Below are 11713 nucleotides of genomic sequence, written 5' to 3'. Positions count from 1 at the left end.
AACAGTATAAATGAAAGAATTTCAGAGAAAATTGTATTACAAAAATACTTCTTTCAGGAAAAGAACTGTAATTTCACTGTGTATTGTTTAGATGACGAGACGACCCAGGACAGGTGTGTACTGCTGCAGTCAAACAGAGGAGGTGAGTTAGGAGCTTATATGAAGCAAATGAAGGGTTTTGGATCATCCCACAACATGTTCTCAGGTTCACTCACTCTCTCCAGCCACGTAGTCGTGGTTGTCATGGTGAATGTGTTTGCTGTTGCGAGGGACCAGCGCCACTGTGGATCCGTCTGGGACCTGATGAACAACACCACATGTACGGTCAGCATCCTTAGACCGCAGGGCCCTTTATAACTTTCAGTGTTTTAGTGAAGTGTGCACGCTCACCTTGTAGTGCTGCAGGGTGTTCAGGCGCTTCCAGTTCCCCTGCACCACTGACGTCAGGTCCTCGTCTGACAGGATGAGATGACCGGCCACTCCAGAGCGCCACTCTGAAATAGAGATAATACTTACTGAATATAATATATGTGCAACACATCTCCTATAGGAGTTATTAATAGCTCTTGATCCATTATGAACGCATCTATCAGATATACTTGAGTAACAGCAATATTTATGAAATATTAGCTTTGGAATTGGTAGGTCACTGGTATGATTATGTTTTAATAATGGGCACTTTTTGTGAATGAATGACATCAGCATCCACCTGTGGGGGGAGGCCTTACATGGACGAGAAAGTTGTGTGATTTAGGGTTGGAAGGTGGAAGGCCTACAGTTTTACTATCACATTATTTGACACATTGTTCTATAGTGATCACATTATTTGGCACGTTGTTTTAAGTATTTTAGCGCATTATTTAGCGCATTAATTTTGTCACCTTATTTTTGACGTTTGCCTGATCGCAATAGTGATATTTGGATTTTGGATTTACAACTCAACTGAAGTTTATTGCTTAATGTATCATCATATTAATGAGCGGAACAAAACAACATCTCCATGTGTGCCTTTTGGAAATGTGTGTCCCCGGACCTCATATGGAACTCAGGAATAGGCACTTCAGTTCCCTTTTTTATTGCAGCTGCTGCTTTGGTAAATTATGGTTATTTTTATGCTGTTGCTTGTGGTATTATTGTTGTCTGACAGTAGGGGGCACCACAGTTCAACAGATCTAACAACAGCCCAGAGAGTGAGTGAGTGAGTGAGTGAGTGAGTGAGTGAGTGAGTGAGTGAGTGAGTGAGTGAGTGAGTGAGTGAGTGAGTGAGTGAGTGAGTGTGTGAGTGAGTGTGTGAGTGTGTGTGTGATCCTCACCCAGGTCTAGGGAGTCTGCGTGGGGCCGGTGGGAGAAGGAGGTGCCCTTGTAGACCTGGTCCAGCAGCTTCTCCTTCACCTGGGTGATGGTGTCACAATCCAGCACTTTGGAGGGCAGCGGCTGGCTCTCGTTCTCTGCTCCACCCTGCACCAGGACGTTCAGAGTCTGGGGGGGGGGTGCAAAGGGTGAGGGGGGGAAACAGGGAACAACACACTTTCCTGAAGGTCATGCTGGATATATCTGATTCTTTACACTTCTTAATGTTTATAGTGTTTGAACTTATAAAGAACAAGTAATAAGGAAAAAAAAATCAGCAAAATATGGAGCACAAGTTACGAAACTCTGTAGATGAGTAGAGCCCAAAAGAACACATCTAAAATAAATCAGTGTCTGTGTGTTTTTCTGTCTTGCAAGTATGAGTGGGAATGCAATATTTTTTAATCAGACAACCATTTTACCCTTGTTGTTCTTTAATTCATGTTGAAATGCTCCGATCGATCGGCCGCCAATCCATATCGGCCGATACTCACTCTCTGCCGATCAATCGGTGCGCTCTAAAAATGCCGATCGCATGACGTAAAATACATGAAACTTTTCTCTGTGCGCGGCAAAACAAGCTCGCCAAAATGGCTTCACCAGTCTGGCAGTATTTTAAGGTGTCCGAAAAAGACAGTAAAATAGCAGAATGCAACGTGTGTGAAGCAGTAATCCTGCAGCTCCGCCCGCTGGATCGGTGAGCGGAGCAACACACACAAGAGTTAGACCTAACACACTTAGCTATTTGATCTACCTCTGGAACAAGATAAACTAGTTATAAATATATTTATTCTTCACTGTCGGGTCACTCATTACTGGATCAATGAACTGCATGAGATACTGACGGGCTGTCAGGAGAGAGGGAGAGAGAGGGGGGAGAGAGAGAGGGAGAGAGAGAGGGAGAGAGAGAGAGGGGGAGAGAGCGAGAGAGAGAGAGGGAGAGAGAGCGCTTCCGCTCATTTCTCCCGTGTTATTATCCAAATTTAATGTAAACTTGAATAATGTACTTCATTTGAAAGTAATAATTATGTTGGTTGTTGTTTGTGGAAGCGCCAGTGACTGAGCCCCATTAACTGAGTTTTAAACATCACTTTAAATGGAAGATCCCCATAGGCCCCGCCCACTTGACCGGATCGGCCGATACTGATTCCGGCAATCGCCCCCAAAACTGGCAATCGGAGCATCCCTAATTCATGTATTTATTATTGTTTCATATCTATCTTTTATGTATGTACATCATTTTATTCTATTTTAGTTTTTGGAGGAAAGGAAATGTTTGTTCTTGTTGAATCGTGAGTCGTGAATTCAAACCCCTACTCATTCAGTAAAATAAAATGATTCAAAGAAAAGCTCTCCTCACCAGGGTCTTGTACTCCACGTCCTCCCTCAGCAGCCGGTTGTCGTTCAGAGTGTACTTGGCCTTCCCGGTCACAGCGTCCACCGGCCCTTTGTCCACCTGGTGCTTTATGGCCCTGAACAGCATGTAGAGAGACTCGCCCGCTGAGTCCTGCACACACACACACGCACACATTACATGTCACTTCCCCACTGGAGCATTTGGGTTGAAGTGTCTCAGGGACACAACGACATGCAGTGGGACTCAAACTTGGTATCCCCTGATTCCAAGTCCAGAAAATCATATTGTCTGATTTGTAAAGAATTTATTTAGAAATTATGGTGGAAAATAAGTATTTGGTCAATAACAAAAGTTAATCTCAATACTTTGTTATATACCCTTTGTTGGCAATGACAAACGTTTTCTGTAAGTCTTCACAAGGTTTTCACACACTGTTGCTGGTATTTTGGCCCATTCCTCCATGCAGATCTCCTCTAGAGCAGTGGTGTTTTGGGGCTGTCGCTGGGCAACACGGACTTTCAACTCCCTCCAAAGATTTTCTATGGGGTTGAGATCTGGAGACTGGCTAGGCCACTCCAGGACCTTGAAAGTCTTCTTACGAAGCCACTCCTTTGTTGCCCGGGCGCTGTGTTTGGGATCATTGTCATGCTGAAAGACCCAGCCACGTTTCATCTTCAATGCCCTTGCTGATGGAAAGAGGTTGTCACTCAAAATCTCACGATACATGGCCACATTCATTCTTTCCTTTACACGGATCAGTCGTCCTGGTCCCTTTGCAGAAAAACAGCCCCAAAGCATGATGTTTCCACCCACATGTTTCACAGTAGGTATGGTGTTCTTTGGATGCAACTCAGCATTCTTTCTCCTCCAAACACGTCTAGTTGAGTTTTTACCAAAAAGTTATATTTTGGTTTCATCTGACCATATGACATTCTCCCAATCCTCTTCTGGATCATCTAAATGCTCTCTCGCAAACTTCAGACGGGCCTGGACATGTACTGGCTTAAGCAGGGGGACACCTCTGGCACTGCAGGATTTGAGTCCCTGGCGGCGTAGTGTGTTACTGATGGTAGCCTTTGTTACTTTGGTCCCAGCTCTCTGCAGGTCATTGACTAGGTCCCCCCGTGTGGTTCTGGGATTTTTGCTCCCCGTTCTTGTGATCATTTTGACCCCACGGGGTGAGATCTTGCGTGGAACCCAGATCGAGGGAGATTATCAGTGGTCTTGTATGTCTTCCATTTTCTAATAATTGCTCCCACAGTTGATTTCTTCACACCAAGCTGTTAACCTATTGCAGATTCAGTCTTCCCAGCCTGGTGCAGGTCTACAATTTTGTTTCTGGTGTCCTTTGACAGCTCTTTGGTCTTGGCCATAGTGGAGTTTGGAGTGTGACTGTTTGAGGTTGTGGACAGGTGTCTTTTATACTGATAACGAGTTCAAACAGGTGCCATTAATACAGTTAACAAGTGGAGGACAGAGGAGGCTCTTAAAGAAGAAGTTACAGGTCTGTGAGAGCCAGAAATCTTGTTTTTTTGTAGGTGACCAAATACTTATTTGACACCATAATTAGCAAATAAATTCTTTAAAAATCAGACAATGTGATTTTCTGGATTTTTTTTCTCATTCTGTCTCTCATAGTCGAGGTATACCTAGGATGAAAATTACAGGCCTCTCTCATCTTTTTAAGTGGGAGAACTTGCACAATTGGTGGCTGACTAATTACTTTTTGGCCCCACTGTATATGATCAGAGATAATTGGGGGTCATGTACTGGGTCATGCGTCTGCAAAGCAATGTGTTAAATGATTACTATTAATATAAAGGGATATCACAAAAGGGTCCTGCTGATAGATAGTCTCACACAATATTATCAATGCAAGGCTTTCACTTCTATTAACGGTAACATCTGTAAATAACTTCACAGAACAAGGTCAGCTGTTTGCTTTGAGCTCAATATATATACAATCCTAAAGTGGGCCATGACGCATAAGGAGTACTTTACTTTTAGTACTTTAAGTATATTTTGATGCCAATACTTTAGTACTTTTACTTAAGTAAAATATTGAGGACTTTTACTTGAACTCTTTTGACTGACATTGCTTTTAGTTGTTTAGTTGTAGCGGGAATATATGTGATGACTGACCCTGACGAAAGCATAGAGGCAGATGGACATCCAGTTGGTGAGCAGCTTCTCCACCACCGTCTCCGTCCTGCAGAGAGAACACACAGAGAGAACACAGAGAGAAAACACACTGAGAACAGACACTGAGGATCCCTGCCAGACATCTCAAGCTTCAACGTTCAAGGGCTTTATTGGCATATGCACAGATGCTAAAGTGTAGATACGGCAACAGCTTAAGTCCCAAGCTCCTTACATAATATATATAGGACATAAAACAATAAAACAAAATTCTAAATATTTGAAATATCTGTGAACACCTTTAACCCCCTAATTCCTCCTCCTCTTACCGCCGCAGCATCAGTTTGGGGTTCTTGGCCACGTACTGCTCCACCAGGTCGTTGAGCAGAGTTTTCAGGATGTCGGTGAAGTACTCCAGCTTGCCGTGCAGCGACACGGTCAGCAGCGAGGCCACGTAGGCCCGGTCTCTGGGGGAGAAGGTCCGCTGGCTCTCCAGAGTGTGGATGAACTGAGGAAGAGAAGAGTGGAAAATCATCCCTCTGTTCAAAGGAAGTGCTTTCTGCACCTCCCGTTGGCGGCGAGGACTACCTTGGTGAGGAAGAGCTTGCTGTTGAGCAGGTTGGACAGCTGCACCAGGCCCTGCTCTACCGTCTGCCTCCGACACTCCTGCACGTCCAGGTCCCGCCTCAGAGGGGACTCCCGGTGGCCGGGGAAGAAGATCCGCTCAGCGTACCTCCGGTAGTCCAGGAACGGGATGCCGGAGCCCACCAGGTCACTGGACATGTCCATCATCTCCGTCATCAGGTCTGAGGCAGGGGGGAGATATGAGCTTCTACTATTATATCATATTATAATATATACAAAATGTTATATAATATATCTTTACTTTATTGTATAAATATTTCAGTCCCTGTACATGACTTTGTTAAATTCTTACCTTGAGACTTGAAGTTATTTCTTTGTATTCATTTATAAGTTGTAACGTAATTAGTTATTTTGCCAAGATTTGAGGCATTCATTGTAACACTCTATTATATAAATATGGTAAAATAAGCTATGCACTTGCTGCACTTCTGTTTAAACTAACTTTGTTTCCTTGTACCTTAACTGTACAGTTTATTTTTTTTAATAAAAAACCCCCCATTATATTACATTACATTCAGGTGTGGAGGGAGGAGCTGGCTTATTGACAGGGGTTGCAGGCTTAAATTAAACTCCTGTGCAGCAGCCATGTGGGCTGTGAGGAACATGTTTATGGAGGTGTGATGTGATGACACCATCTCATGAGGACAGAGGGAAGACAAAGTGGATCTGATGGCCTCCAAAACTTCAATAAACCTTCTTCTTCTTCCATCTCTGGCTCTTCCCTCTGCTTCCTCTGCTTCCTCTGCTTCCTCTGTCCTGCTCTCTACTCCGTCATGTGATCGCTCTCTTACCTGTGAACTCTTTCTTGCAGCGGTCTCTCACGCTGGTCTCCAGGTTCTCCAGCTGGATCTGCACCTTCTTGTAGTCTCTCAGCGCCTGCTTACTCTTCCTCCTGACAGACAGCAGCAGAGACAGGGAGAGAGGACATGTAAACCAGTTTCACACTGGATTAGTGGAAATCCAGATGATTGTGAAAAAGTTGAGTCAAGTAATTTGACCCAACAAACCCCCACCAGTAAGGATCAGGGTTAATCTGGGGGTCATGCTGGGTCCGAATGGAAACACTGGAGGATTGGGTTACAGAGATGATCCTACACAGGTTTTCCAACACATGAAGGTGAAGGTGGAAGGTTTAAAAGTCTGATCTTCGGGGCTTCCGGTTTGAGCATGTAGAAGGAGGACGCAGTTGCTATCAGCTCCGCATTTTTCATAATATTTTACTAAGATAACGCCGAATTTTATTTAAACTTTGGTACAGACTACATTGATAGAGTTAAACGGAACAATATTGCACACCGTTACAATGAGCAAGGGTGGACGGATCGGTAAAACCCAGCAGCGAATGACTGATTCATTCCCGGGACTCGAGGACAAGCAGAAAATGTCGTCGACGGGGCCTACACAGTTAACGGCTGAGATGCTAGTCATTGAGCTCCAGAAATTGAGCGAAAGTCTTAAGGAAGATTTCAACGCTGCCTTGTCGGAAGCCATGGCCCCGATACTCCCAACACTTGAAGCTATAACCAACACTGTGGCGACTCACACCGCCACCATATCACAGATCGAGAGCACACTGTCTTCCAACTCAGATGACATCGTTAGCCTGCAGCAAGACGTGGCGACCTTGAAGAACCAGCTAGCCTCCGTGTCGGATGATAACTCAGCGCTACACGCTACAGTGGAGGACTTGATATCGCGCTCCAAGCGTCAGAACCTCAGAGTCGTGGGTATTCCTGAAGATATGGAAGGCGCAAACGCTAGGGAGTTTATGTCTCAGTTATTCAAGGAGGTGGCTGGAGATGTCTTACCTGACTCCGGCCCGGAGCTCGATCGCGCACATCGCAGCCTGAGACCCAGACCCAGCCAGGGCTCTCGGCCCATAATTGTCCGTTTCCATCGCTACGTTGAGAAGGAGCAGGTTTTGAAATGGGCCAAGGAACACCGGGAGATGTCCTACCGAGGGCACAGGATCAAATTCTACGAGGATTTCAGCGCCACTGTTGCTAAGAAGAGAGCCGCTTTCAATAATGTGAAGTCCCGGCTTTACAAAAAAGGAGTGCGTTTCGGCATGATTTACCCCGCCCGGCTGAGAGTCACCTTCAACGGTGTGGTCCACTTGTTTGACACTCCCGAGCTGGCTGATCGCTTCTATCAAGAACGCATTCATAAGACTTAAGCTGCCGTGTTTCCATTTCGCTACGGGTTGATTTTACTTTTTTTTGATAACTCCGTTGTTGCCTACGGGTGTGTTTTTGCTAGGCTAGGCTAATTCCGTTTAGCCTGCTCACCAAGCCCGTGTTTTTCTGTTTGGACTCATCATTTTTTCCGGGTGAGTGCAGCACTGTCCTCTGCTGGTGTTTAGTCACCTGCCAGCATTTGTTCTGTTGGTCTGTAGATCGTTGCCAATTTGTCTGTTCTAAAAACAGAATCGTTCTAGTGGTGTTTAATTTAATTTGATATTGTAGGAGGGGATACCACTGCGTGGTCAACTGGTTGTTTAGCAAAGGTTTATCCTGCTACTCACTTTGCTAACCGCAATGTTGAGCTTAAGGTTTTCTTTGTTTTCATTTGTCCTCAAAGATATGTGTTTTTTCTTTTTTAGTAGAGGGTTATTTTGGGAAAAGGTTGGGTGTTTGCCTAGGGGAGGGTCTTTGTTTTTAATATCTAATGTTACTGGTGTGTATGATGCTTGTCCACTACGCTTGTTATGTTACATATGGTTGATGATTTTAATTAATGACTAACCAGAATACAGGTCAGAGAGGGTCTGTAGGCTCTGTTAGATTTATTAGCTGGAATGTCAGGGGACTGGGAGGACCAATTAAGAGGTCGAGAGTGTTTTCACACCTAAAAAGTCTCAATACTGATATTGCTTTTCTCCAGGAAACGCACCTCTGTGTGAATGACCATGCTAGGCTTCGTAAGCCTTGGGTGGGGCAGGTTTTTCATTCAAATTTCAATTCTAAAGCCAGGGGCACAGCCATCATAATACACAAACGTGTTCAGTTTTCAGCTGAACAAACTATTTCAGATCCCGGAGGGCGTTATATTATAGTCAAAGGTGTGCTATATCAGACCCCAGTGATTTTGGTTAATGTATATGCCCCAAATTTTGATAATCCACATTTTATGACCTCAATTTTCTCCTCTTTACCAAATATGGACACACACCGCCTCATCTTCGGGGGTGATTTGAACCTTGTAGTTGATCCACAGTTAGACAGGTCATGTCCCAAAAGATTTACCCCTTCTTGTATGGCTCGAGCACTATCCACATTTATGAACCAGGTGGGTTGTATTGACCCATGGCGGTTTCTCCACCCGACTAAAAGGGATTTTTCATACTTCTCTCTAGTTCACCGTGTTTACTCACGCATTGATTATTTTTTTGTAGATAAAGCCCTTCTGTCTTCTGTTGGACTGACTGAATACTCTGCTATTGTCATCTCTGATCATGCTCCTCTTGTTCTAGAGCTATCTCTCTCCCCTAGTCCAAGGTGTGGGCCCTGGAGATTTAATACAGGCCTGTTAGCTACCAAAACATTTTGTGAGCATATTTCAAAGCAAATAGACTTTTTTATTGATAATAATAAATCTGAATCCACCTCCCCCTCCCTTCTTTGGGAAACTTTTAAAGCAGTGATGCGAGGAGAGATTATTTCGTATAATGCTCACTCTAGAAAACAAAAGACAAAAGAACAGCGGGATTTGGTTGACGCTATTAGTAAATTAGACAGACAGTACTCGAGTTCTCCCACTCCTGAATTGTATGCTGAGAGGCGTAAGCTTCAATCCAAATTTGATTTGCTTTCCACTGGCAGGGGTGAGTATCTTCTTAGACGGACAAGGGGTACGTATTATGAATACGGTGATAAGGCTAGTCGCCTCTTAGCATCGCAGCTTAAACACCAGTCAGTTTCTCAGTTTATTACTCAGGTCTATGATTCCTCACATTCCCTCACTACGAATCCTACTGAAATAAACGATGCCTTTACCACATTTTACTCCAAGCTGTACACATCTGAACCCCCTATAGACAATACAAATATAGAGCATTTTTTTGACACTCTGGATATCTCTAATATTGATACTCTCACGCGTGATAGCTTGGACGACCCTCTGTCTCTAGAGGAGATAACTGGCAGTCTTAGGAAGATGCAAAATAACAAGGCCCCAGGCCCGGATGGTTTTCCTGTAGATTTTTATAAAAAGTTCTCGGCCCAGTTAGCTCCCCTTTTATTAGATATGTTTAATGATTCCCTGAAAAATGGTACTCTACCCCCAACACTAAGACAAGCCTCAATCTCCCTTATTCTCAAAAAAGGCAAAAAAGCAGAAGATTGTAGTAGCTGGAGACCTATAAGTCTCTTGAACGCGGATGTCAAACTTCTTGCTAAGGTGCTGGCGAACCGCCTGGACCCGTGTTTACCAGGTATTGTCTCTGAAGACCAGACTGGCTTTATCAGGGGTCGTCAATTATCTTCTAACATCAGACGGTTACTTAATATTGTGCTTTCCCCTGCAGTCTCACCAGATGCTGAGATGATTGTCTCATTAGACGCAGAGAAGGCTTTTGATCGGGTGGAGTGGGACTATTTATTCTTTACACTTCATAAATTTGGTTTTGGATCTCGGTTTGTGTCATGGATTAGGCTTTTGTATACTAACCCTACTGCTAGCGTAAAAACAAATTCTCAACTGTCTAAATTCTTCCCCTTGACGAGGGGCACCCGGCAGGGCTGTCCAATTTCCCCCTTATTATTTGCCTTGGCAATAGAGCCCCTTGCCATTGCTCTGAGGTCATCTCCACTTTTCACAGGCATGCGCAGGGCTGGGTTGGATCACCGGGTCTCGCTATATGCTGATGACCTTTTACTCTATATCTCAGATCCAGTCAACTGTATTGGTGACATTCTGCAACTCCTAAATAGTTTTGGGTCATTTTCAGGCTATAAGGTAAATTTTGACAAGAGTGAGTGTTTCCCTGTAAATGAAGTAGCTACTCGCATCCCAGCTCATGCCCTACCTTTCCACCTGGCTCCTACGAGTTTCCGGTATTTGGGTGTAACTATAACTCGCAGTCTTGCTTCCCTTCATGAAACAAACTTCTCTAAGCTAGTCACAGATATAAAGGTGGATTTACAACGATGGGGTACCCTCCCTCTTTCTTTGTTTGGTAGGATTCAATCTATTAAGATGAACATTTTACCAAGATTTATTTTTCTTTTCCAATGTCTGCCAATCTTTTTACCAAAACAGTTTTTCAATAAGCTAGATGGGATGATCTCTGTTTTTATCTGGGCTGGTAGGACTCCAAGGGCACGCAGGACTACTCTTCAGAGACGTAACAAAGATGGTGGCTTATCTCTACCGAACCTCCTATTTTATTATTGGGCAGCCAACATCCAGAAATTACGTCTTTGGCATAGTTCCTCTGATGCTGATTGGTGCCTAATGGAAGCTCTTAGTTGTCATGCAACCTCTCTGTCTGCTCTGCTTTGTGCCCCTCTTGCATCTTGCCCCTCCAAATATACCTCAAACCCAATTGTTATATCGTCTTTAAAAATTTGGAAACAATTCAGGCAGCACTTTAAACTCTCCTCTCCCTCTCCCCATAGCCCCATCCTTAATAATCACTTGTTTACCCCACCCAAATTTGACACAACCTTTGCATTGTGGAAAAGAAAGGGCATAGTAGTTTTTTCTAACCTATACATTGACGGGACATTCGCAACTTTTGAGGATATTCGTAATAAGTTTGATCTGCCACATTCTAGTCTGTTTCGATTTCTCCAAGCACGGGACTGTGCCCGTACTCACTTTGCTTCATTCCCACTATTGACTGCTAATTCCTTGATGGATGACATCCTCTCACTTAATAAGTTAAGTGGTAGTATAACTGTACTATATGACCTCATTATATCGGCTGGGACCTCTCCACTTGCTGGGGCTGTGGGCAAGTGGGAGAGGGAACTTGGGCTTGACCTCACAGATGAATGGTGGGAAATTGCTTTTAAAAGAGTAAATTCTACGTCCTCTTGTGCCCGACTGACTCTGATTCAGTTCAAGGTTTTGCATCGAATACATTTCACCAAAGCAAAACTTTCTAAATTATTTCCAGGCTCAAGTGATATCTGTGATAGATGTTCTTCGTCAATTGCCGATCATACTCACATGTTCTACTCTTGCTCGAAATTGGCTACATTTTGGTCTGTGTTTTTC

At 44.0% G+C, this 11713-nt stretch overlaps 1 protein-coding gene across 4 annotated transcripts in view; it reads right to left on the bottom strand.

The window, feature by feature from the left end:
• plxnb1b (plexin b1b) overlaps window positions 1-11713 on the bottom strand; it is a 164398-nt gene that overhangs the window by 9717 nt on the left and 142968 nt on the right. For all 4 annotated transcript variants that reach the window (XM_079681199.1, XM_079681198.1, XM_079681201.1 and 1 more), the window contains 8 exons: window positions 6283-6383; window positions 5435-5652; window positions 5176-5354; window positions 4850-4916; window positions 2711-2857; window positions 1314-1479; window positions 391-494; window positions 216-300 (listed from right to left, as the gene is read on the bottom strand). In XM_079681199.1, the coding sequence (XP_079537325.1) occupies window positions 216-300; window positions 391-494; window positions 1314-1479; window positions 2711-2857; window positions 4850-4916; window positions 5176-5354; window positions 5435-5652; window positions 6283-6383 (1067 nt within the window). The remainder of the gene's footprint in view (window positions 1-215; window positions 301-390; window positions 495-1313; window positions 1480-2710; window positions 2858-4849; window positions 4917-5175; window positions 5355-5434; window positions 5653-6282; window positions 6384-11713) is intronic.

Source organism: Notothenia rossii (genome assembly GCF_949606895.1).
Source record: "Notothenia rossii genome assembly, chromosome: 5".
NCBI classification, from domain to species: domain Eukaryota; kingdom Metazoa; phylum Chordata; class Actinopteri; order Perciformes; family Nototheniidae; genus Notothenia; species Notothenia rossii.
The sequence above is the reverse complement of the archived record's forward strand: the minus strand, read 5'-3'. Positions and strand labels throughout refer to the sequence as shown.